The sequence below is a fragment of the Saccopteryx bilineata genome, chromosome 6 (genome assembly GCF_036850765.1).
Source record: "Saccopteryx bilineata isolate mSacBil1 chromosome 6, mSacBil1_pri_phased_curated, whole genome shotgun sequence".
Classification (NCBI taxonomy): domain Eukaryota; kingdom Metazoa; phylum Chordata; class Mammalia; order Chiroptera; family Emballonuridae; genus Saccopteryx; species Saccopteryx bilineata.
In genome coordinates this window covers 113,233,281-113,260,643 of record NC_089495.1, presented here as the reverse complement: position 1 = coordinate 113,260,643, position 27,363 = coordinate 113,233,281, and the positions used below count along the sequence as shown (strand labels likewise).

The 27,363-nt window shown below is 43.3% G+C and overlaps 1 protein-coding gene across 2 annotated transcripts in view; it reads right to left on the bottom strand.

Moving 5' to 3' along the window:
- The window catches only part of MIPEP (mitochondrial intermediate peptidase), a 175,907-nt gene extending 159,257 nt beyond the window's left edge, over nucleotides 1–16,650 (bottom strand). For both annotated transcript variants that reach the window (XM_066236844.1, XM_066236845.1), the window contains exons 1-5: nucleotides 16,368–16,650; nucleotides 14,878–15,051; nucleotides 12,276–12,364; nucleotides 9,201–9,287; nucleotides 2,296–2,359 (exon numbers count right to left, since the gene is read on the bottom strand). In XM_066236844.1, the coding sequence (XP_066092941.1) occupies nucleotides 2,296–2,359; nucleotides 9,201–9,287; nucleotides 12,276–12,364; nucleotides 14,878–15,051; nucleotides 16,368–16,556 (603 nt within the window). In that variant the 5' untranslated portion in view covers nucleotides 16,557–16,650. The remainder of the gene's footprint in view (nucleotides 1–2,295; nucleotides 2,360–9,200; nucleotides 9,288–12,275; nucleotides 12,365–14,877; nucleotides 15,052–16,367) is intronic.
- Between the last annotated feature and the right edge of the window lie 10,713 nt (nucleotides 16,651–27,363).

Here is a 27,363-nt window from a genome sequence, read left to right as displayed (position 1 = left end):
GGTCAAGGCACATATGAGAAAGCAATCAATGAACAACTAAGAAGTCGCAACGCGCAATGAAAAACTAATGATTGATGCTTCTCATCTCTCTCCGTTCCTGTCTGTCTGTCCCTGTCTATCTCTGCCTCTGTAAAAAAATAAATAAAATAAAATAAAAAAAACAAAGAATTGATGCTTCTCATCTCTCTCCCTTCCTGTCTGTCTGTCCCTAACTGTCCCTCTCTCTGTCTCTCCCTCTGTGTCTCTGTCACAAAAAAAACAAAACCAAACAACAATAACAAAAACAACATGATCCATACTCTGTCAAGAAACATATTAATTTAGGTAAGGATTTACTAATAACTTCAATAAAAAGCAATTAAAGATAAATATTATATTTGTGAAATAAGTAAAATATGAGTTCAATTGAATACAGACTTTCACCCTGGAGATTGCAAAAAGCTTTGCAGACAACTGTGGGCTGAAAGTGAAGCTTTAACAGGCGTTTCAGGCAGGCAAATCTGGTGAGCATGCAGAGAATGGCACAGGACCACAAATGGGATACAGTGTCATTAATTCACTGAAGCGCAGGGAGAGCCGTGAAAGCACTGCCCTGTGTTAACTGCTATTGGCACTTTTTCAGCAGGTAATGGAGAGTCACTGAAAATTCTGGGCAGGAGAGGAACAATCAGATCAACGCTTTAAGGAAATGACTCCAATGTTCAGGGACAGGTTAGACTGACCATCAGAAGACCTGCAGGAAGGGCTAGCTGAATAGGCTTGAGGGTGTTTGACATATGAGGCAGGATACATTCAGGTTTCCAGTTGTGAGTATATGAAACACAAGAGTGTATTCTTATACTATTTTTTTATTAATTATTGTATTATTTTCCATACAAACAACTATAAACCTGTTTTTACCAAACCCTATATATGAAATATGCCCCTTTTAACTCTGTGACCTCGTATAAATCATATAACCTCTGATGTCTCAGTTTTTTCATCTACATATAAAACAGGAATAACAGTAGCAACCGGCCTCAAAGTTGTTATTAAGATCTGATTAGAAATATATGCTTTAAATAGCAAATATTTAATCACTCTTAATTCTAATGAGTATCAAGAAGACAAATGACTTTAGGACAGCCCAGGAGTTTTTGGGGGGATGCAGACAGATGCTGGAGATCTAAAGGAATAATCAGGGACTTGGTCACTGATAATGACATGAAAATACTGGGAACAGAAAAAATGCAAACTGACCTTAAAACTTTATTTGAGTGACTCAGAGACTAGTGGTATCATTGGTACAGAGAATTAAATAACTGGCTTGAGGAGGGGAAAATGTGTCCATTCTTGAATTCACAGTATCGCTTACTAGCCTTGTGGATTCTGGGAAGGCACACCCTGGTTCAGGGTTAGGCCAGGAGTCAAAGATTGAGTCTTAAAGCCACACAAAAACATTAGTGTGGGAGTGGCCCCAGTGGTTAGTTCCTCACACCCTGTACCAATCAAAATGACATTACCTACTGTATGTGATATATATCGCAAGACCCAGCCCTCTACTTTCCAAGATACTCTAATAAACTAATTTCTATTAATAGGTTAACTGGTTTTATACTATACTTATTAGGAGGAGAAAAAAAAAGCACAGCCATAATAGTCTAGATGCAGGCAAGCACGGGAGACACTGCAGAGCAGGCGGCCTTTCAGTGGTGGCCAAGTCACTCATTCATCCAACCTGGAGCTAGCTACCAAAATGAGGCACTGTTTCCTAAGATGTAATGTTTTAGAATGAGCAGTAGCCAGGATTAGAAGTCCTGGAAACTAAGGATGGGAACTTGAATAAATCACTTTGTCTTGTTTCTACATCTATAAAATGAGGCGGTCTGGACAATATATTAGGCCCCTTGCATCCCAACTTAAACAATCTCTGACCTATACACACTGCTTTAGAAGCAGAACTGTGTGGTTCCATCAAAGACACCTTTAATATGAATAAATACACCTATCTGCAAGTCTTAACAATATCCCTGTACTTCTACCTCCAGATCTCACTCTATGGTGTAGGCATTCCTCTTCACTTGCCTTGTCTTTCCTGATACTGAGCAGTTCATCCTGACCCCAAGCCATCTAAAACACCCCTACTATCTGAAGTCATCTTTTAATTCTGAATTATCATGGGTGACAGGCCAACTTCGGAGAGCCCTACATTCAAATACAACCAATTCAAGCTGTACATGAGCACTGAAGCAACAAGGGTATCAACTAAATATTAGTAAAACAATAGGACCCAAAACCCAGAAAGGAAAGTTTTACCTTTTCTTTGTCTAGATGGATTCCACTGATTTCAAAATCAAACATAAACAGCTCGGCCACTCGCCTATAAATAAAATGAACCCCAGGTTATAATAGGTAGAATAATTATTAACAAAAATTAACTTTTTTGCTAAATAAAATGGCCTTTCTCAACCTTCCAAAACCCAGATGTTTACACACATACACAAACACACACGCACTCCTGCACACTGTCTGTATGAAATGAGATCTAACACCTTAAAGTCAGACAAAACATCTAGCTGAGTGGGTTTTTAAGCTCTTCAATGGTGATCCAGTGTCATTTGTATTATGCTAACTGTACAGTAAGCTTTAAACTGAACCAAAGGAATGATGATTACTCCAATGAAAACAAACTTATCTGCTGCTTTTTTCCAGAGGAGATGGAAATCTTTTCAACTGTGCAGCTGTTTTTCTTTCAAAAAATATTTAGTGTATACTGTATGCAATGTACCAAATTAATACTTGTGGGACATACATACATGCCACAACTGGATAAGCTTATATACTTCCAACTATAATACATGTTATATTTAGCATGTGTATTTAACAGAACTATACTGTAATCTGCTTGTGGGTAAAGACTTAGGTATGTTCCAAATGGCACATTTCATAAAAAGATAAATACAATTTAAATGAATGAATAAATACAAGGTGAAAGAAATAAAAAATTTCTAAATAGAGATACAAATAAAGGGTTTGGTAAGTACAAAAAGAGACGAACAATAATACCCTTTGATGTGTCAGCCATATTTAAAGTCTGACTTCCCTCTTCACTATTGAAAAGCAGACTCTTCATCAGCTTCAACATTCAAACCTCTTCCCATTGTGTTAAATTTGCCTAAGACTTGGGAATTAGTATCACTATTGTTAGAAGTACAGTAAATTAAAGAAAACGTGTACTGGAAATAAGACATCATCATGCTATGGTACAAAAGCATGGGTTGGGACAGCTCTTCAAATATATTAGAGTAAAAATATATTGTACCTGACTTCCAGGAGATAATAGACCATCATCACTCTTAAACATGACTAATATTACAGGACCAGGGAAAAAAAGTATATCTTTCAGGCTGCTGTCACCCTTGCCCTGACATATTGCAACCACCGCTGACGGGCCCCCTTCCCTTCAGTCTGCACTCCAGCAAGATGATTTTTCTCAAGGTCAGAAGTCCTTAGCATGATTAACCTGACATCTCATGAAATGTCCCATCCTCCATGATGAGATCTCTGAACTCTGTCCTCTACCACCAACTAAATCCAGGGCCTCTGCTATGGGATCCAACAGCATTTGTGATTTCTGCTTTAAAAAGAATTGTTGGATGACCACACAATTTTTTGAAAGGTTGTGTTGAGTCCACATGATGAAAAGTCATGTGTTGAGAGGTCTTCATTGTACATGGCTATACAAGCTTTATATGGATATTAAATACAGTAGGCAAAGAAGGAACAAAAAAAATAGCTTTATCCAATGTTTAAATAAGTCAATATATGTACTGCAAAACATGAAAAACAATTACAATGTGTTTTTTATGTATGAGCTCATTCTTTTTTATTTGTGGAGTACAAACCTGTGAAAGACACCATGATAATTACTTACTTCAACTCCATCCAAATCCCAATAATTAAATACAAAATAATTTACACTTGGACAATTTTTCAAAGACCTTCTGCATGAAATTCAGTTTTTCTTCCAACTATTTGAAGCTACTTAGAATATTAAACTCTTTGATGTTGAGCTGTAAGTTGAGTTTCTTGGCTAATGAGAACAGTTTTCTTTTTAATCCTGCTGCAAGCTTGAAACCAATTTCAAGTGTAACTCTTCTTTTGGTTAACATTTCATACTTTTTTTTCTGTAATTATGTTATCCTGGCATTTGACCTACTCTTCTGGCTCTTCTTGACTTTTCATAATGGACACATTTATCTTCCTGATTACGATATACACCTTTCTGAAACTCAATAGAACACAGTAATAATTTACTAGTTTCCTTCTTTCTTAAATAATGTAAGGATTTACTCAAGCCCCTAAACCCCATTTTTTTCTACTTCATATTGATCTCATTTCCTAAAGAGTCAACCTAAAAAACATACCACTCTTATCTAGCAAAGGTACTGGCTGTTTTAATAAAAGAAAGATAAAAGAAGTTGATAAATTGGTGATGAAAATCTATTTTATAAGCTTATTATATAACAGCTTTACTACAGAAAGGTATGAAAAATTAAAATCACTAATCCCACCAAAGATAATTTGTATTAAAATTCTTATAGCATTTTCTTCCAATCTACTTTTTCTTTCTTTAAGGCTATGAAGAACATGTTAAATTATATTAAGATAAGGTTAGATATTTGCACAGTGCTAGCATGTATTAGGTACCTGAAAAATGTTTGCTGAGTTTCTAAATCAGGGGTCCCCAAACTTTTTACACAGGGGGCCAGTTCACTGTCTCTCAGACCATTGGAGGGCCAGACTATAAAAAAAACTATGAACAAATTCCTATGCACACTGCACATATCTTATTTTAAAGTAAAAAAACAAAACGGGAACAAATACAATGGTTAAAATAAAGAACAAGTAAATTTAAATCAACAAACTGACCAATATTTCAATGGGAACTATGCTCCTCTCACTGACCACCAATGAAAGAGGTACCCTTCCAGAAGTGCGGCGGGGGGCCGGATAAATGGCCTCAGGGGGCCGCATGTGGCCTACGGGCTGTAGTTTGGGGACCCCTGATCTAAATGAATATAAGGGGCTCTATGTTTGTTCCCTCACTCAAAACAGCTCCCAGGTGCCATGCCAGGTAGGCTGGGGTGTCTGGGGAAACTCAAAGGGACCTCGTCTTGCCAAGCACAGGCTGAGGCAGCATCTCTGTCTCATGAAGATATTGAACTGATGGTAACTAACTTGTGGCTCACACCAACAATGCAGACCCTGCCTTGCTCTTTATCCAACTTACTTTCACTTCATACACCACTTACTGAGAATAACTGAGACCCAAGTACTCAGACTTCTATATCTTGCTTTCTCTTGAAAAATTTTATCACAAATATTGAATATTTCTCTACATCTTTAAATATTCTTTGAAAACATGGCTTTTAATGTTTGTATTCTGTTTTGTCATATGGACTAAAACTGTTTTCATTTTTCCCAGTCCTGTAAAACATGCTAGGATGAAAATGCTGTGCCATACACTTCTTTATCCTTGTTTTTTTCCTTAGGATAAACTCCAAGAAATTAAAATCATCCCAAAGTACGAACCTTGATATTATTACTAAACCATCCTCCATAAAGATTTATCAATTTGTATTTAACTAGAGAGGATTCATTATCCCAAACCATTAAAACATGACTCTTACTCTGTTTCAACTTCGTCAACTGCTGGGCTCCTCACCTTTCTGTAATCGTAGGTCACAACTGCGAATACTCTGTACTAGACATTGACAAGCATCTTACATTCATTATTGCATTGCAACCTCAGAATAATCTAAAGTGCTTTTTTATTTTCCTCTTAGAGAGGAGAAAGCCAACACTTGTGAAGCTATGAGCCAAAATCCAATCGAGACGGTTTCATTCTAGAGGTCACATTTCTAGCCACTCCTACCCACAGAATGCCAGAATTATTACATATTGTTATAAGTTTATTTTATTTTTTAAAATATTTTTTAAATTTATTTTTAGAGGAGGGGGAGAGAGAAAGAAAGGGAGAGTGAGAAAGGGGGAAGAAGCAGGAAGCATCAACTCATAGTAGCTGCTTTCTATATATGCCTTGACCAGGAAAGCTCAGGGTTTTGAACAGGCAACCTCAGCATTTCCAGGTAAACGCTTTATCCACTGCGCCACCACAGGTCAGGTTATTGTTACATCACTTAATAGCCATCTGTTGCTATTTCTTATTTTGTGAAATGAGAATTTCACAAAAAGAATCCTTAACCCATTTTTTTTCTATAAAAGCATTCCCTTTTCTCTTTTTCTTTTTAAAAATAATATGCAAGGCATTCTAACATAGTAAGTACAATAACCCTTTATTATGTAACATTTATCAGTTAACATTTGCCCCATTTGTGTATCCTGACTTTGAATGTAAAAAAGTTTTGCCATACCAAAATCTGAAGTTTTGATATAATCAAATCAATCTTTCCTTTTGTGGTCTAACTTTGGTTATCATGCAAAGACTTTCCACATTCCAAGATCATCAACACTTTTGTGATTTATTTTTTAAAATAGTTAAATTTTTAATTAATCTACTTTCCCCCCAAGTAGTTATCCATTGGCCTGACATCATTTACTGAAAACCAAGTCTTTCCCTACTGATGTAAAATGACACTGCTATCACATACTAAGTAGTTTAATGTATATGTGTGTCTGTGTCTCAAATTTATTCTTTCATTGACCTAACTGTCCATTCTGGCATTAGTATAATGCTCTTTCAAATACAATATTTTTATAATACATTTTATTATCTGTTACAAGTTCCTTTTTTGTACTTCGCCAGATTTTTCCTGCCTATTCTGGCATATTTATTACCTATGAGTACAAAATCATTTTAAGTAAGAAAAACAAAAAACTTCCTTAGACTGGATAGCATTAAACTTACAGACCAGTAGAGAACACTATTGAGCTTTCTTCCGTCTTACCTAAACAGACAGTATGTTTCCCCATTTAAATATCATTTTTCACACTTCTCGGGTATGACTGTGTGAGGCTCTGTACTCTGCTTTCCTGAGATTATTCCAAGGTGTATTACAGCTTTCGTTGCTCTTGTGAATGGGATCTTCCCTCCATTGCATTTTCTGGAGAATGTGTTTGTTATATTCTTTGCATACAACAAAGCTCCTGATGGTTTTGGAAAACCTCAAGTAAAACAGGTTTCTTTATGGATGGGCTTCTCAGAGACCCTAATATACTACAATTCTTCAAGAGGGGAAAATACAATATCAGATTTCAAAATTATTCACCAGTGGGACCCTTCTAGGAGTATTTTTGAATAAAACTAGTATTTCAAGGAATATATCTAAGAATAGGATGATGATATGCTCAATTTAAATTATTTCTTCTATATATTAATTTGTTATGACAAAATATTTTATTAAATCTATAATTCTTTGTTTAGACATTGTCTCATACTTTACCATATAAAAGGTTCCTTCTGGGTGTTAGCCAACACATTTCAGGATGTACAAGTACTCTTAGTTTCAATAATTATTACTTCAAATTCTTTTCTCCCACTTCAAAGATACCTTTCCTTCCTAGAACATTGATGTTCTACCCAGTCTATTTTTCCCAATGCATTTATCATTTTGTTATTTTAAAAACCCTATTGAAATTTTTAGTAGCATCTAGAAATGTGGTTTGTGTCCTATTAACACAAATCTTTTGTATCTAAAATGGTCTGCTAGTATACTAAAATTGTTAGTCATTAATAATGACTAACAATTTATTGAAAAGTCAATATTTATTAAAGTCATATTATGACTAATCTGCTGTTGTCAGTATCAACTGAGTCTAAATCTGGCAAAATCAGCAGACATTTACCTTTTACTTGTTTTGCTAATAAGGCAGTACAATGCTAAATACAATAGTTATACTAAATACAAACTATTCTTATGGTCCAGCTAGCTTTACTAGTCTTCTAAGCATCGGAGCAATGAAGTGCAGTAAAACCAAACAAACATCCGCACACGGGCCATCAGGTGAAGGCATCCCCAAGACAGCCTCACTGTGCTACTCGTTCACCATGCTACTCACACACCAATTAACACAAGCTCGCATTATCAACTGGTCCTTGTTGAGCAGAGCTTCACTGGAAGTCACAGGCCAAATTTGAAGACAGAAAGAATAAAAGGAAACAGGAGGAAGAAGAACCAAAAGTAAAAGGAAGAATGTGTTCCATAAATAAAAAGCAGACACACAAGTATAAACAGGTAACAAAAAACGTTATCTCTGTGTTATGACACAAATAATATCTAGGTAGGTTAACAATCCCTACAACACTTATTTTGTAAGTAAATACATTTGAGCAAAGAAATATGATATACAAAGCTCTGTATCAAATATATTTATGTATTAACTTAGAAATTAAGCTTTTCAATTCAGATGAATAAATATAACGTAGTGAACCAAAGCAACTCATTTCAGGGCTCTTGATATCCACCCAGTAAATAAAATTACTTTGATAATATCTTCTGGCGGTATCAATTTTGGAACTTGAAGCATGAAGCTAACTGTAATTATCAACTGCTTATCGGTATGGTTCATTGGTTAAGCACCCCGCAGGACCTTAGTGTTGGAGGTGCCAGGATGCAGCAGTGAACCAAACAAACCAGATCCCTGTTCTCAAGGCGCTTCCTGTCTAGGGAAGGAGAAAAGGATAAACAAAGCAACTCATTTCAGGGCTCTTGATATCCACCCAGTAAATAAAATTACTTTGATAATATCTTCTGGCGGTATCAATTTTGGAACTTGAAGCATGAAGCTAATTGTAATTATCAACTGCTTATCGGTATGGTTCATTGGTTAAGCACCCCGCAGGACCTTAGTGTTGGAGGTGCCAGGATGCAGCAGTGAACCAAACAAACCAGATCCCTGTTCTCAAGGCGCTTCCTGTCTAGGGAAGGAGAAAAGGATAAACAAAGTAACAAACGAATGAGGTCATGTTGGAAGTGATTAGGACTAAGAAGGAAAACAAAGGGGATAAGAGCATGACCTCTACAAGGATTTCTGGGGAGATACCATTCGAGTGGAGTCCTAGAGAAAGTGCGGGAGTCGTGTAAAGACCCCCGCGGAGAAACGCTCCACACGGGGCTGTGAGTCCAGAGCCCTCCAGGGAGAGTGTCCCCGTCTCCCTTCCACAGTCACAGTCATAATGAATGTGAGGGAATGAGTACCTGGTTTCTGGATCAAGGGAATCCACAAGTTTGTCATCAGCTAGCAATTTTTGCAAACTTTGATGTAATTCCACATTTGTGTTCAACCTAGAAAAATTACAAATAAAAAAGTTAAATGATTTTCTAATACCTTCTTTTTGACATCAAGAGAATTATGTCAGATTCTAGCATACACTTGCAGAGGCCAAAAGGTTGAGGTTTTATTTCCTTTCTTCATCTGCACTAGGAAGAGCATTCAGCATACTGACCAGTAGTCTGCTGGACAGCATGAAAGCAGAAACTGTTCTGGAAGGTACAGAGGTAAATTTCAAGTCAGTTGGCAGCTGGAGCCTGAAGAACACACAGGAGAGAGCAGAGAATGTGGTAACTGGGGATTTCACTAACCCACTGCCTTTCAGAACCACGCCCAGTGAGCAACATGCAGTAGCCATGTCTTGGTGACTCCAAGTCAGGGGAGGAGTGACAATGGAAGGAATCATGGACAATACAAAGATTCTGCAGTCTGGACCTGCGTGCCCTGGGCAACCTTGGCTCATACGGGTGAGAATGCCAGGCCCACTATGGGGACTCCAGGACACAGGCGTCAGAGCCACACACTCAGGCTGCAACACAGGCCTCATTCTCCTCTGTGACCTTGCACAAATTATTGGAACCCCTCAGCTGTTGAACTTTGGGTTGCCCTATGGTGAAAGCACACACTCCCCATACCAATGAGCCCTAGCTACTGACAGGCAGCCTGACAGCCTGCCCTCAGCGGTCCTCACCTGAGCACTGCTCTCAACCCAAGCCCACAGGAGCACCTCCAGGCCTGAGTTCATCTTCCCTGGATGCCAAGAAGCTCCGACACACTCAGGGCTAACCAGAGAGCTGGTTCTAGACACAGAGTGGGCCCTGCCTCCTGGATCCTCAGGGAAGGGCGAGGCTATGAGAACCGTCTGCCAGTCCTACTCAGAGACTCTTGGATGGTCAGGTTCCCCAGTCAGGTCACAATCAAAACACTGCAGTTCTAAATAAATCAAAGAATTTCTGTTGCCACCATTCTCACAGTCACCTCGAAAACCAAGGGAATTGAGACAGTCACCTCCAATAAAAAAACTCAACAAGGACAGGCACACGTCCTGTCCTGCCCCAGGCAGCCATCCCAGGACACCTGGAGAAACTGCGGATGTCCAGCTCCGCCAAGCCTGTTCACCTACAGCGCCACTCCATGTCAAAGGGCAGCAGGCTAGAGGTAGCCCGCACTGCCCTCTTTAGAGCTGTGAGCAAATTTCCACACATCTCATGTCGTAAGATCTTCAGATAAAGCCTGTACTTTAGTATCTATTAGGCTTTAATTCTAAACAAAAACACTAGTTATAGGCTTCTCACAGATAATTATAGATTTTTAACAGATCAACCAAAGCATCTAGTTAAGATAGGACTCAGTTAACGAAAGAAAATTACTCAGAGCACTCAGTGAGAATGAGAAACAAGGCGGTACTGGTGGCTATGAGCTGTCTGGTGACCTCACTCTGGGCTCCTGGGCAGGCCTCACTCGGGGAGGCAAGGCAGTGTGATGAAGAGGAAGATGGAAATGCTCTCCAGGCGAAGAGAAGACTCTGTACAGACACTCTTGACAACACTTCACTATCAATTACGGTTCCCTTTTGTCCTCCCAAACAATCAAGGCCCAAACCCATTAGACCAGACAGAATCTGAGCGTCTGGGCTCCACACGTCTTTCAGGACACCTCAGGCTGGGACCTGATGCTCTGACTCTGGCTCTGACTTGTACCCTGAGGCCTTTCTCTAGGCAATGCTCTTTCTCCCAAAGAGTCCCCAGTTTCAGCCCCTTCTTCATGCTCACTGCATGGAATTTGGAGGAACAAGATTTATCCCATTCAACAATTTGATTTTCAACGGTGGTAACAAAAATGACTTGTCTTGTTTCAAAGAGAACAAATGGTGCTCAATGGAGGAAAAGCAGAAGCAATACATGCTGAAGTATTAGGTCCTCCAGGAAGTCTTGTGAGCTAGAGAAGCCACCTCCACACTCGCAGTTCTCTTCCCCTCCTCCTCTTTCTCCTCCGCCCCCCCCCCCCCCACGTCCCCTCTCCTCCTCTCCCCGTCTCCTCCTCCACATTCTGGTTTGTGAAAGTCTTCTGATGCTGACTGGCCCTGGGTGTTTTTTGGTCATATATTCACGTCAGGCGAGCCTGGTGCTCTCACTAGCTTCAGATACTTCTGGCGTGACATCATGCACTCAAGTGATTTGAATACGGCACTCTTCATCCTTAGTTATTTTAATAAGCATCCTGGGAGCTCTCAGAGGTGGCCTAAAATATTGAAATTTAACTCTAAATCACTTTTAAAATAAGTCACTTAATCATAGCCTCAGCTTGCCTTGCATCTCCCTAGACCCCAATTCTACCTCCAAAGGGGCGCATGGCTGTTGTTCCCTGGGGTCCACAGCTCCAACACAACAGCAATTTAACTCCACCATAATCTAGAAACTCCAACTTCCCACTAAATACTAAAAGAAAATCCTAGTCTGACCTGTGGTGGCGCAATGGATAAAGCGTCGACCTGGTACAATGAGGTTGTTGGTTCGAAACCCTGGGCTTGCCTGGTCAAGGCACATATGGGAGTTGATGCTTCCTGCTCCTCCCCCCACCCCACCATTCCCCCCTCCTCTCTAAAATGAATAGTCTTAAAAAAAAAGTCTTTTTAAAAAAATCCTAACTTAATGTAAACAATGATAAGAATATTGGAGATTTGCTATGTTCCTGATACCTTTATGAGCACTTTATATTTATTATTTTATTTTCATTACAACCCTAAGAGGCGTATCATTTCATGACCCCCTTTATAAACAAGGAAAGTGACAGAAAAGATGAATAGCAGGCTCATAGCCACACTGGTTTTGCTGGGAAAGTGAGAGCAGTGACCTGCCTCAAGACCTCCCCATGCCCACCACACAGGGAAGCTGTGCAGGAGCCCAACCAGTCCCCACCCTGCTGGGAGGGACCAGCCCACTGGCACGTTTTCTAGAGCGTAATTCCCACTCAGTAGAGCAATGAAGGCAACCGGAACGTACTTTTCTACCATGGTGCCGATACTTCTACAAGCTTCGTCCGCCGCCTGTCTGAATGCCGGCTCTGGATGAGCAATTTTCACAAAATCAGCCTAATAAAGAGGAAAGACAAAACCAAAAGGGAATGTGATGAAAAGCTCTCTTCCAAGATCTCAGAGCGAATGAAAACCTATTTTAAAATGTGCCATTTGGCTTGACCTGTGCATCTGTATTACTGAAATGTTCCTAGCTAGCAGGGCAAAGCAGCTTCTTTGAATGTTATTTTGTTCTTCCTTGGAATCAAGTCTGTTTTGGTCCAAAGACTTCAACACTTTTACTAACCTTTTTTTATTTTTTATTTTTTAACTTTTTAAATTAAGTGAGAGGCAAGGAGGCAGGGAGGCAGAGAAACAGATTTCCGCACGTGCCTGGGCTGAATCCACCCAGCAAGCCCACTAGAGGGCGATGCTCCGTCCACCTGGGGCCCTTGCTCAGTTGCTCCTAATGAAGGGAACTATTTCAGTGGCTGAGCTGAGGCCATCAGCCATCGTCAGTGCCCAGGGCCAAACTGCTCAAACCATTCGAGCCATGGCTGAAGGAGGGGAACAGAGAGAGAAGAGGAGGGGAGGGGTGGAGAAGCAGACGGTCACTTCTCCTGTGTGCCCTGACAGGGAATCGAACCCGGGACTTCCACACACAGGGCCTATGCTCTACCGCTGAGCCAACCCACCACGAGTTACTAACCTTCTTTCAGAAAAGTCTTTCTCCTTCAAATATAAATACATAAAGGCCATTCTCTCTTTACAGCCCGTTAGTAAGTATGAATTCCAAGCCCCAGCCTAAACGGCATGCAACTACCACTGCTACTATACTGACCTCAGAATTAAACTCAGCTAGAATTTTAAAAAAAATGAAATCTAAAACTAGATTTTACATGAAAAGTTAATTGCAGTACATTGCAAAAGACAACACAGGGAAACTACAAAATACTGTATTGCACATTTTTTCCCTTCATTCTCCAAGAAGAAAACATATATGAATTATAACATAAAATAAGGTCACCATAGGTAAAATTTCCTAATTTTTATTACACAGTTTTAATGAAAAACATTTAAATCCATAGTTTTATACTTTTGATGTAACAGTAACATTACTAATGCACTTGAACAATAAGCTATGGAGAATTAACAACCTATATTATAGACTGACCGGGCGGTGGTGCAGTGGATAGAGCGTTGGACTGGGATGCGGAGGACCCAGGTTCGAGACCCCGAGGTCGCCAGCTTGAGCGTGGGCTCATCTGGTTTGAGCAAAGCTCACCAGCTTGGACCCAAGGTCTCTGGCTTAGGCAAGGGGTTACTCTGTCTGCTGAAGGCCCAAGGTCAAGGCACATATGAGAAAGCAATCAATGAATAAGGTGTCAAAATGAAAAACTAATGATTGATGCTTCTCATCTCTCTCCATTCCTGTCTGTCTGTCCCTATCTATCCCTCTCTCTGACTTTCTCTGTCTCTGTAAAAAAAAAAAATACAAAACAACCTATAGTATAAATGACCAATTTACGTATTGCAGAATTTATAATTGATTCTAAAATTTAAAACACAAGCATACATTTCCAAACTTGTTTGTAGTAGTGATGAGGAAAACAATACTGTTACATAGCAAGAGTATTAAAAAAGAAAAATAAAACAAAATGACCACTTGGGGGAAAATACAATTTATAAAATCGTTGTCTTATAATATTCTTTTTTTTAATTTTTAAATTTTGGAGTTTGTTTTTTTTTTGGTGCGAGAGAGAGTGGGACAGGAAAGGAAAGAGATGAAAAGCATTAAATACAGTGGTGGCACATTAGTTGTTCATTGATTGCTTCTCATATGAGGTGGCAGTAACCCCTTGCTCAAGCCAGCAAGCTCTCTGATGTCTCTGACTTGGGCTCAAGTCAGTGACTTAGGGGTTTTGAACTTGGAACCTCAGCGTCCCAGGTCGACACTCTGTCCACTGTGCCAACACTGGTCAGGTAGTAATCATTCTTTTATTATGTATTACATGTATATTTTATTAAATATGCATATTAAAATACAAGTTCTAGGCCCTGGCCGGTTGGCTCAGTGGTAGAGCGTCGGCCTGGCGTGTGGGAGTCCCGGGTTCGATTCCCAGCCAGGGCACACAGGAGAAGCACCTATCTGCTTCTCCACCCCTTCCCCTCTCCTTCCTTTCTGTCTCTCTCTTCCCCTCCTGCAGCCAAGGCTCCATTGGAGCAAAGTTGGCCCAGGCGCTGAGGATGGCTCTGTGGCCTCTGCCTCAGGCACTAAAATGGCTCTGGTTGCAACACAGCGACGCCCCAGATGGGCAGAGCATCACCCCCTGGTGGGCACGCTGGGTGGATCCCGGTCGGGCACATGCGGGAGTCTGTCTGACTGCCTCCCCGTTTCCAACTTCAGAAAAATACAAAAAAAAAAAAAATACAAGTTCTAAATATCACCTTTTCCTATACATTTGTCCCATTCAAATTATACCCAACAGCTCACAAATGCTTCAGATGTTTTTAACCTTTATACGTCTAATATTAAACATAATAACCTTTACATTTTAATAGCTCGGCAGAGAGGGAGTTTCAAGTCTTACCAAGTCAGCCACCCTGCATAAGGCATCAGAGAGCTCGTCAAAGATGACCACAGTCTGCGGCCCAGGTGGTGTGGAACACGCACGTGCCACCAGCACATCTGTCTTTCTCAAGGCGTTTTCTTGCGCAATATGAAATCCTTCTGGGGTACAGAGCTCAGGAACTCCAAACAGACCCTGAAATTCAATGAGCATTTCCAATTTATTATTAAAAGTATGAATTTTTGGTTTTATGTATCAGTACTTTTTTATAAAGAAATCCTGAGTTTTGTTGGTTTATTATAATATCTGTGATCACAGATATCACTTTCTCATTCCCCATGTTTTTTAAAAGTGTAATTTTTATTTTGTAATTATTTTATAAAAAACAATAGGTTGTGGCTGGTTTGCTCAGTGGAAGAGTCAGCCAGGCGTGTGGATGTCCATGTTCAATTGCAGTCACAGCACACAGAAGAAGCGACCATCTGCTTCTCCATCCCTCCCCTTCTCTCTCTTTCTCACCCCCTCTATCTGCCCCTTCCACAGCCAGTGACTCAACTGGTTCAAGCACACTGGCCACAGGTGGAGCTTATGCCTCAGGCCCTAAAAATAGCTCAGTTGCAAACATGGCCCCAGGTGGACAGAGCGTCAGGCCCAGATGTGGGTTGCTGGTCGGATTCTGATTGTTGCGGGAGTCTATCTCCCCTCCTTTCACTTGGAAAAGGAAAAAAAATTAACTTCCTCTCAACAGTTTTTTGTTTTAAGAAAAATCAAGGGAGGTACTGGCTGGGTGGTTCAATGAATAAAGCTTCATCCCCAGGTATGGAGGTCTCCATTACATCCCCAATCAGGGCACATAGAAGCTATCAATGAGCACACAACTAAATGGGATTAAGCATAACCGCAAGTTGATTCTTCTCTCTCTCCCTCTAACTCCTCTCCTCTCTCTGCCTTCCTCTCTCAAATCAATGGAAAGTTTAAAAATAATAATAATAACAAGAGAGCCCAAAGCTTTGAAAGAAATTATGGGATTTAGAGCGTCAAAGGAATTACTAATGACAGCACTGGCAAGTGCGTCATTGCAGAAAGAACACTTGGACACCGCATGTGAACTCACAGGACAAGGCCCCTTCTGCACGTGAGGTTCTGAGCAAAAGTGAACTTTAGTAGGAGGGGCTGGGCTGTGGTGAGAGGGCGGGACCTGGCAGGCGGAATTCACTTCCCAGATGAACTCCTTTAAGTTCACGTGCGTGGAACAAGGGGTTCACAGAGATAGGTCCTAGGACCCACACTGTGACCAGGGGACAAAGTAGAGATTGCCCCGCGCCCTTTAACCCAGCCCCTCAAAGTGGTGACCGGCCAAGTCACCAAGAACGCAAATAAGACCCTGCTGTACAACGTGCGTGCGCTGCCCATCGCCTCCCGGACCGGCAAAACCTGCCCCCATTCCCAACCGCGGAGAAGGGGGCAGCTCATCCCGGGTAAACGACGGGAGCCCCGCCGGCGCCGCTCACCCGGCGCTCGCCAAACAGGTCCGGGCGGTAGCCCTGGGGCTTGACATTGAAGGCGGCACCTACGGGAGACCAGCTGGTGCTGACCCCTCGGGCTCGGAGCCCTGCTCCGAGGCCTCCCAGGCACGGTCGGCCGGGCAGCACAGCTACAGCCGGGGCTGCAAGAACCCCCAGCCTTCTGGTACACAACATTGTGTCCCCAGAATACCCCCTCCTGTCGCCACGTGACCGAGCACCGGCTCCTCGCGTCCACCCGGAGCTGGTGCAGGGCGTTTCCAAGGCAGCAGCCCACGCCAGTCACGTGACTCCAGCACTGTCCAATCGGAAAGTGAGGCCCTCAGGACGCGGGCACGTCTGCGTCCTTAGAGCAAGAGCGTCACCTCGCCGCCTTCTCGGGTACCGCTTACGGTCTCGCGCCCCCGTGTGTCTGAAGTGAGGAACGGCGAAGATTTAGCTTACCACCAAAGAACTAGAGCAGGTGGACCAAGTTCACATTACAAGATGGGTTTTAACAGGAGAGGCAGTCAATACCCCGAGGAAGTAGCCTGGAGGGCTGAGGGTCTCCCCTGAAGGGAAGGGACCTCTGACATGCAATGACCCAAATTCCTCTTGAAAAGATGGTTGATATTAAATATACAATGTGACTTAACATCAAAGTTATGGCTGTGTGACACCAACTAAATTAACTATCAGTAGATATTTCTCTATTTTGGCTTTGAAAATTATTTCTTTATTTTTATTTTTATTTATTTATTCATTTTAGACAGAAGAGGGAGAGACAGAGAGAGAGGAGAGACAGAGAGAGAGAGAAAGGGGGAGGAGCTGGAAGCATCAACTCCCATATGTGCCTTGACCAGGCAAGCCCAGGGTTTCGATCCGGCAACCTCAGCATTTCCAGGTTGACGCTTTATCCACTGCGCCACCACAGGTCGAAAATTATTATAATAACCTACAATATAAATTTGACGAGAGAGGGTCTTGCCAAATTTTAATGAACAGCATGAAAAATGAGAAGATTTGGGTGCAGGAGAGGCATTAGAAAATTGTGATTTGGGTCTCAGTGTGGGACACGTGGAATGGTGCTACTAGGACAAGAGTGGGGGACTTTTTGATAGGCTCAGCCTCACTGAAATAAATGGAAGTCACATCACCATTGGAGTCCCCACCAGGTTCTTGACCAGGATCAGAGGTTTACCATGCGAAACTCATCTGCAGAAAGGCATTGTACTGGATGCTTCACGTACCATCAAGGAGTGCTCAGGCCTTAAGTGTAAGAGTTTTGTTGACAGTAGTGTTTTGCTTTGTTTTGTTTGGTGGGGGGACACTTTTGTGGGCAGAGAGAGGAGAACCAATAGTTAGGAAAGGGACAGAGGGTAAGTGAGGCTGCCAAAGCAACACTCTTATATTGTGTCTGGTTGTCTCCAGACAGTTGCCATTTGAATTCTCAATGGATGGGGCTACTGATTTACAATCAACATGTGATTTGTCCTCTGAGAATGACCTTTCTGTAGACATGAAACTAGGTGACTCAGTGTGAGGCAGAAGACCACATAGGGAAGTAAGGAGAAAGAATCTGCTGGGCAGCCTTCTACCAGCTCCTCAAAATGTCACCTCTCCCCCTCTGCTTTATATATTATATTAACTGGCTACTCAATGATTCTGATAAATCAGTGTTGGAATGAGAGGGCACTGCGGGTTGGGTCTTCTGTGAACAAATTAAAGCAAGATTCACTTGCCATAGATACCAGAAGTGTGAGTTGTACAAAAGAACAAGAACTCAAGTGAATTTTATTGCAAAGCAAACTGCAGCTACATGTTCTTAAATGTGCTTTATTTAGAGCTTTAACTCACATGGATGCTTTGGGCTTAGGGGGACAACTTGCCTTCTGGGTTTGAGCAGTCCTAAGAACATTCTCGAAAGTTCCAGACAACCAGAAGCAAAGTACAAGAGCGGTGCATACTACCTATAGATAGTCTCTTAATGTCTCCCTGACCCTCAATCAACTTAGTTTTAAATAAAGTTTGTTTTCAGTTTTGCCAGATAAGGGGAAAAAGCCCAAGTGATGATGATGATGAAAATAATCATAAATAACAATTATAATTTAGTTAATACTATCGTGTGCTTATTCAATTCTTTACAAGTTAATTATAAACTCCATTTCATTTTGTATATGTGGTAAGTTCTGATTTCCTTTTCTACTAACATTTTAATCAAAAACTTACAGTTATTTAAAATCTTCAAATCCTTAACTTCTTGTTGATTAATATCATGTTATCTGTACTGGTTGGTTCTTAAGAGACTCATGTTTTCAGGTGGTAGCCACCCTATATTGTAGACCTAATGCCTATGGAGCAGGCCCATACAAAGATGTTAAATGTGTCTGTTGGTCAAATAAGTTTGTAAAGATGATATATATGTTTGCTCGCTTATAGTTTGTATTGGGTGTGGGGACAAGCGGTAAGCAGGCAGGGTCTTTATAGCCTAAGGCTTAGTTTTAAGAATAAGCTTTACCCCACACCCTTGACTATTGCATGATGTGGAGTGGTGCACTCTCATGAGGAATCCCATTATGCCTCAGATAAGTGACTTTGTATCAGAGACTTCCTTGTTTGTATATTGGATTGAAGGTTTTGGTTTCTACACTATAAAATAAGGCAGACCAGGAGTTTGCTCTCTCTCGGTTCCTGAGATTAGCATTAGAGAGGAGAGCAGAGGAAGGCCACGTGGAGGAGAGGAGAAACAGCCAAGATGGAGGAGTACTGAAGGAGAAGCCAGTTTGTGCAGAGTTTGTGTAGAAAGAAGGAGATGGGGAACAGAGGTGAATAAGGCTGATGAGGTAGAAACTTTGATTCTAGGAAACTCAGATAAGTCAGTAGCTTTGTGAGCACTGAATGAGTGGGTTTTGGAGCCCAGTGTGTGTTTTTACTTGCCCACCAGGTATAAGCTAGGATTAAAAATAATGGCCCACCAGTTCTTGGCTCCGTTGTTTCATTACCATCTGTCTGAATCAAATGTGAACCTGCATTGGCCAGGCAGCTGTGATGGTGGCTTTACAGTATCCTATAAAAAAAGAAAACGCATCAGTATTTTTGACAAACATGCCTATTTTATCATTTCTTTTTTAAAAAGAGGGTTTTAAACCTGAGAGCTTTTCTTTAGCTTAAGATGATTTTTATATGTACTCAACCATTATAACCCAAACTAAAAGTGCTGAGTTAACAAAGTGTCTTGCAGCACAGAGAGCTTGTGATAGTTCGACTTTTTAAAATTGCAGTCCAGATTCACTAACAACCACTGAGAATTAATCCCAAATAACAGATTAGACACCTCTCAACCCCACTCAGTCGATGTTATCTTTTTAAAGATCTTTAAAACATGTTTTACATCTCACCTTCTATATTTGTGCCTGTTGGTCAAATAAGTTTGTAAATATGATATACAGTGGTACCTTGAAATACGAATTTAATTCGCTCTATAACCAAGCTCATAAGTCAGTCAGCTCGTATATCAAACTGCCGATACTGGACCCGTTCGCCAATGCACCAACTAGCGGCAGCTTCCTGAATCATGACTCATATCTCAGAATTTCGCTCAGATCTCAAACAAAATACAGACCAAGTCGCACCTCGTATCTTAAAAAATTGTATGTTGGTCTTTTCGTATCTCAAGGTACCACTGTATATATTTGCTCGCTTATATATACCATTGGGTGTGGGAGACAGGCTGTAAACAGGCAAAGTCATTATAGTCTAAGGCTTAGTTTCAAGACTAAGCTTTTCCTGCCCTTTTAATACTAAAATCTTTTTAAAACTAAGCTTTCCCCACACCCTTTACTGTTGCATGATATGGGGTGGTGCACTCTTATGAGGAATCCCATTTACACCTCAGATAAGTGGCTTTGTATTAGAGACTTCCTTATTTGTATATTGGCTTAAAGGTTTGGATTTCTACACTATAAAATGGGGCAGACCTGGGGCTCGCTAGCTCTTGGTTCCTGAAATGAGCATTGCAGCAGAAAGGCAGCAAAGATGGTTGAGTGCTTAAGGAGAAGCCAGTTTGTGCAGAGACAAGGAGATGAAGAACAGAGGTTGTGGTAAGGTACCAAAGAATTGCAAAAATTAATATTGATATTTTAGGAGGAAAAGTCAGGCTTCTTGCAATGTCCTTTCTTTGGAGAATGGAGGGAGAAGAATGCAGAAGCTTTCTAGCTTGCAAGGACGACTGGGTCATTTAGTTTAACTATAGAATAAAGGTTAGCTGAAGAACTTCCTTTCCCTTTCAATAAGAAACAATATTTGCATACCCTACACTGATTTTAACTCTTCCTCCCTTCCTGGTATCCTGAGAGTAACATATACCTCTAGGCAAAGAAGTGGGAGATAGACACTAAAGGATTTGTCAATGTCTTTGATATGTAAAATGACATCACTGTTGTGTTGCCTTGTGGGTCTTAATATGTAGGAATATTTTGTAAAAATCCTTAGACAAATGTTATAAGCTTGTGTTGGTCAAATAAGTTTGTAAATATGATATATATGTTTGCTCGCTTGTGACTTATATTGGGTGTGGGGGACAGGCTGTGGGCAGGCCAGGTCGTTGTGGCCTGGGGTTTGGTTTTGGGACTAAGCTTTTCCCCACACCCTTGACTGATTGTATGATCTGGGTGGTGCACTCTCATGAGGAATCCCATTATGCCTTGGATAAGTGACTTTGTATCGGAGACTTCCTTGTTTGTATATTGGATTAAGGGATTTTGGTTTTCTACACTATAAAGTGGGACAGACCAGGAGCTTGGACACACAGTGCCTGCTATCACAATTGCAGGGGCTTCCCTGATCCCTTGCCCTTCATGGGAAGAGCTGGTTTTCTGCTTTTCCCTTGTCTTCTTTTGTGGTTTGCCTGTCTTGGTGAGACACCAATAAATAGGATGGCCCCCCATCCTCTGACTCCGCCATTTCTTTATCGTCTGCCCGAATCCAATGGGAACCTGCATGTGAATGGCCACGATGGCGGCTCCTGGCCTTACAACTGGCGTAGTTTCCGGCAGGGTTCAGAGATTGGTATGGAGCCACCACCCTTGATGGGTGGGATAGAGTACTGGTTGCTGCTCTGGCTCCCCATGGCTGTCCTTTTAGGGGCCATGGGCTACATGTTTTTTACTCAAGAGGAAACTGCCCGAGGTCAAAAGCTTCAGTATGAATTGCAAATAGAATGGCAGAAAAGGCTGGAATTGGAGCGAGCACTGGAGAAGGAATTACAGGTTCGCGAGTTGCAGTTTACCCTGGAAGCTGAACGTTTTCACCGGCAGTTGTTGGAGAAACAACTGCAGATTCAAGAGCTCGAGTCTCAGCTTCTGGCCAAAAGCCAGCAGCCACAGGAGCCTAAACGGTCACCAAAGGAGCAGCAGCATCCGTGCCGGTGGATTGGCTTTGAGTCAGCGGGAGCAGGCACTTGCAACTCCTCTTCTGAGGATGAGAAGGCTCAGGTTGAAGCTGCCATATGCACACTGAGAGCCTGACCAGTTGTCGCCAAGAAGGTAAAAACCCAGCAACAAAGAGTCCCTCAGGGGCAGCCACAGCCTCCTGCCCAGGTAATGGAACACTCTGTAGTCCGGCCCTATACCCAGGCAGAGCTGATGGAGTTGGGGGCACAATTTAGGCAGAAACCTACTGAATCCCTGGTAGCCTGGTTACTATGATTATGGGATATAGGGGTGGATGGCATCATGCTCTCCAGAACAGAGATGGAGAAATTGGCTGCCATTACCACACACTCTTCCTTGAGGCAGCGTCTTCAGAACTGCCATGGCAACCCAGGAGACCATACCCTATTAGAATGGGTGATGGCTGCCATTCGTATGGTCTGGCAGAATGCTGGAGAACTGCCGGGGGCAATGAGTCGGTGGCAGTGTTACAGTGAGTTAGTAAAGGTCCTTCGAGAACTAGGTATGAAGAATGCTGTTTTCAACCCTGGGTCTCGTGGGCCAGACGAGGAAGTGTTTACGGCCAAAATGAGGGAATTTGTCCTTGCTAGCGCCCCGTCAGCCCTTTTTGGGGCACTTGTGGCTATCTTGGGCTCCTATGTGGGGCAGCCCATCAATGCAGTTACACAGATGGTAGCAGATTTGGGAGAGCTGGAGGCCGCTTGGAATCATAAAGCAGTGAGGGCTGCTGCCTATGTTTCCCCCCCAACTAACAAGGGAAACGGGCCTGTAAAGGTTACCCGAACGCAGATGTGGGTAGACTTGATTGCGGCTGGAGCAGATAAGGGGAAATTGGATGGCCAGTCTAATAAAATTCTTTTGGAGCTTTGGCGGCAGCTTAAACCAGAACAGAAGTTCCAGCCACTGAGACGAAAGGCCCCAGCAGCTACCAATAAAACGTTTGGTGCGCGCACAGCTCGGTTACAAGATTATATGATAGAGACGGCTGAGGGAGAGGGGAACTCCCAAGACCCATTGTACCAGTTTGAATAGGAAAAAGGCCGAGGGACCCGTCTAACAGGGATGGGCGGGGACCGGAGGCCACATGTGGAACTGGCTATCCACTGGTCCCCTTCCAATGTACAACAGGTGCTGACCTTGGTGGATACAGGTGCAGAATGTTCCCTTCTCTATGGAAACCCAGAGCGGTTTGCTGGGACCCCAGTGGCCATTGACGGTTATGGGGGCCAAACTGTTCAAGTGAAGCCAATAACTATTCCATTGGGGATAGGGAGACTGCCTCCTAAGCCATATAAGGTGTATGTATCTCCTATTCCTGAATATATTTTGGGGGTAGATGTCTTGCAAGGACTGTGGTTGGAAACTACAGCTGGGGAGTTCCGGCTGTGGATCAGGGTTGTGAAGGCAGTATTGCGGGGACATGCATCACATTCCCCTTTGCAATTACCCGTCCCTCGGTGTGTGACTAACACCAAGCAGTACCGCCTGCCAGGTGGTTATGAAGAAGTCACAGGGACAATCCTTGAACTAGAAAAGGTGGGGATCATCCAGCCAGCACACAGTCCTTACAACTCCCCAGTATGGCCTGTGCACAAAGCAGATGGAACCTGGAGAATGACAGTAGATTACAGGGAACTTAATAAAGTTGTTCCCCCTTTGCACGCTGCTGTTCCCTCGATAGCTAACATGATGGATCGGCTAAGCCATGAGTTGGGGACATACCACTTTGTGGCAGACTTGGCCAATGCTTTTTTCTCTATTGATATAGCCGCAGAGAGTCAAGACCAATTTGCCTTCAGTTGGGAAGGGAGACAATGGACCTTTACAGTGTTACCCCAGGGCTATTTGCATAGCCCCACCTTGTGCCATGGGCTGGTGGCTGCTGACCTGGCTAAATGGAAACAGCCAGAGGTAGTCCGCATGTACCATTATATTGATGATATTATGCTAACTAGTGATTCTCTTTCAGAATTGGAGCAAGCAGTCCCTACCCTGCTATCCCATTTGAAAGCATGTGGCTGGGCAGTTAACGAGAACAAATTACAAGGACCTGGGTTATCTGTTAAATTCTTGGGAGTTGTCTGGTCGGGTAAGACAAAAGTTATCCCTGACGCAGTTATAGATAAGATTCAAGCATACCCCGTGCCCACTACGGTAAAACAGTTACAGGAATTCTTAGGTTTGTTGGGGTATTGGCGAGCATTTATACCGCATTTGGCTCAGTTACTACGCCCCTTGTACAACCTTATTCGAAAGGGGGTTCGCTGGGATTGGACTGAGCAGGCGCAAGGTTCATTTGCAGCTGCTAAGAGAGCCGTCAAGGTGGCACAGGCCTTGAATGTGTTTGATCCTGCCAGGCCCTGTGAGCTGGATGTTCATGTAACCTTGGAGGGGTTTGGATGGGGCTTGTGGCAGCGGACAGAGTGCCTACGGCAACCTATTGGATTTTGGTCCCAATTGTGGAAAGGTGCTGAAGTTCGTTACTCATTAGTAGAGAAGCAGCTGGCAGCTGTGTATGCTGCCCTCCTGGCCACTGAGAGTATTACAACCACAACACCAGTTACAGTCAAAACAACATACCCTATAGCTGGATGGGTGAGAGATTGGGCAACTAAACCACGTAGTGGTATGGCCCAAATGTCTACCCTGGCCAAGTGGGGTGCCTATCTGCAACAACCCTGTGCTCTTAGCACCAGCCCATTGAGGGCAGAACTGCAGGAAGTCTTGGGTCCAGTCACCTATGCGACCTTAGAGTCAGGTGCAACTGGGGCTCAGGAGGCAGAACCTGAGGTCAGTCCCTACCAGGAGGGGCGGGTGCCCATCCCCGAAGATGCCTGGTATAATGATGGTTCCAGCAGGGGCCAACCTGCCAAATGGACGGCTATCGCCTTCCATCCGGCCACTGAGACTATTTGGATGAACACGGGTACAGGCCAAAGCAGCCAATGGGCAGAATTAAGAGCTGTTTGGCTAGTTGCCCATAATGAACCTTCACCTCTGGTGATCTGTACTGACAGTTGGGCTGTCTATCGTGGACTGACCCTTTGGATTGCTACTTGGCACATTAACCAGTGGATGGTAATGCACCGTCCATTATGGGGTCAGGCCATGTGGCAGGACTTATGGGAAATAGGACACCAGAAGCAGGTGACAGTATATCATGTCACAGGGCATGCCCCTCTAGCCCATCCTGGGAATGATGAGGCAGATACGTTGGCAAGGGTGTGATGGTTGGAGACTGCACCTGCAGGTGATGTGGCACAGTGGCTCCACCGGCGCCTGCTCCATGCAGGACAGAAAACTATGTGGGCTACGGTTAAGGCTTGGAACTTGCCTGTGTCCTATGCAGAGGTACTTGCAGCCTGTGAGCAATGTGCAGTATGTTCAAGGAGCACTCTCGGAGACCACTGGTGTCACCTGGACAGATCCAGAGGGGTCATGTCCCACTGACACGATGGCAGATAGACATCATTGGACCCTTACCAAAGTCAGAAGGGTACCAGTATGCAGTCACTTGTGTAGATACTGCCACCGGGCTGCTTGCTGCTTACCCCACTCGTAACCCTGACCAGAGGGCAGTCATACAGGCTCTGGACCGCCTGAGTGCTGCATACGGGCGACCGCTGGTCCTTGAAAGTGACAATGGTACCCACTTCACTGGTTCAACGGTGAGGCAATGGGCTCAAAAGCTGGGGGTGGACTGGAAGTACCATGTTCCCTACCACCCCCAGGCTGCTGGTATCATTGAGCGGTATAATGGACTCTTAAAGCAGGGACTGCGACAGGAAGGGGGCACTGGCTCTCTTACTGGATGGACACGCCGCTTATGGACAGTACTCCGGATTTTGAATGAGCAACCTTGACGGGGAAGCCCAGCTCCAGTAGAGGCCCTCCTGCATCGGACAGCTGCCTCCATTCAGTTGCAGATACGCACCAAGGACATTTTACTCAAGCCAGGTTTCGGACAGCAGGGCAACGTGCTCTTGCCTGCTCCAACAGCCCTTCTTAAAGGACAACGGCTTCAATGGACTTGGCCCTGGACTGTACAGGCCCCCCATCTGAGATGGGTGGCCTTGTTGGCACCATGGGGAAAGGGGTTAGAGGTGGACCTCCAGTTAACTCCTTGGGCAACCAGCACCTGGCCACCTAAGGTAGAAGTGTATTATCCCTTGAGTGCTCAAGGGGACAGCATTTTGAAGGGCACCTTTGTAATTTCTTTATGGCCAATAATGAGTTCCCCTATTTTACTACACATAGAACCAGCAGATGCTGGTGTATTGGCCAATAAGGTTTGGTATGCCCGCTCAGGGCGGCCTCTGGTGCCAGCTACGGTGCTGTCTGCAGACAAAACTCTAGCCTGTATTCTGCCAGAGGGAAAAGATTTGCCTCTCTGACAGCCCTCTCATTTCGCCCATAGTTTTTGATCTGTTAATCCTATTGCTGTAGTTGGTACTATTTCTGTTTATGCAATGTATCCTACTCCTTGCACAGTGACCATCATGGAAGATGCCTGTGGTTTAGATTGTAAAGTGAGCAAAAGGGGTGGAATGTTGGTCAAATAAGTTTGTAAATATGATATATATGTTTGCTCGCTTGTGACTTATATTGGGTGTGGGGGACAGGCTGTGGGCAGGCCAGGTCGTTGTGGCCTGGGGTTTGGTTTTGGGACTAAGCTTTTCCCCACACCCTTGACTGATTGTATGATCTGGGTGGTGCACTCTCATGAGGAATCCCATTATGCCTTGGATAGGTGACTTTGTATCGGGGACTTCCTTGTTTGTATATTGGATTAAGGGATTTTGGTTTTCTACACTATAAAGTGGGACAGACCAGGAGCTTGGACACACAGTTCCTGCTATCACAATTGCAGGGGCTTCCCTGATCCCTTGCCCTTCATGGGAAGAGCTGGTTTTCTGCTTTTCCCTTGTCTTCTTTTGTGGTTTGCCTGTCTTGGTGAGACACCAATAAATAGGATGGCCCCCCATCCTCTGACTCCGCCATTTCTTTATCGTCTGCCCGAATCCAATGGGAACCTGCATGTGAATGGCCACGATGGCGGCTCCTGGCCTTACAGCTTGTTAATGATTGTGTCATGCTCCCTGTTGGGCAGATAAAATATTGATACATTATGCTCATTTTGTTAAAGATGGTGCTGCCCACATGGAAGCCCGTCGCCCAGGTGATTGCTTGGGATGGGCGTGATTATGTTAATATGTGTTGGGGGAGGGCTTTTGCACAAAAGGTTTTAAAAGGAAGAGAGATCACGTTGTTCTGGGGAAGAGTGATTACGTTCTAGGAGAAGCCCATGCTGTAGGAGAGCAGAGAAAGTCCACGTGAAGGAGGCCAGGAGAAGCAGCCAGTATGGTGGAGTGCTGAGGGAGAAGCTAGTTTGTGCAGAGAGAAGGAGATGGGGAAGAGAGGTGAATAGAGCTGGTGAGCTAGAAACTTTGATTCTAGGAAACTTGGATAAATCAGTGGCTTTGGGAGCCCTGAATGGAAAGGGAAGTGTTTTTCCACTGTGTGTATTTCTTGCCTGCCGGGTGCAAGCTAGGATT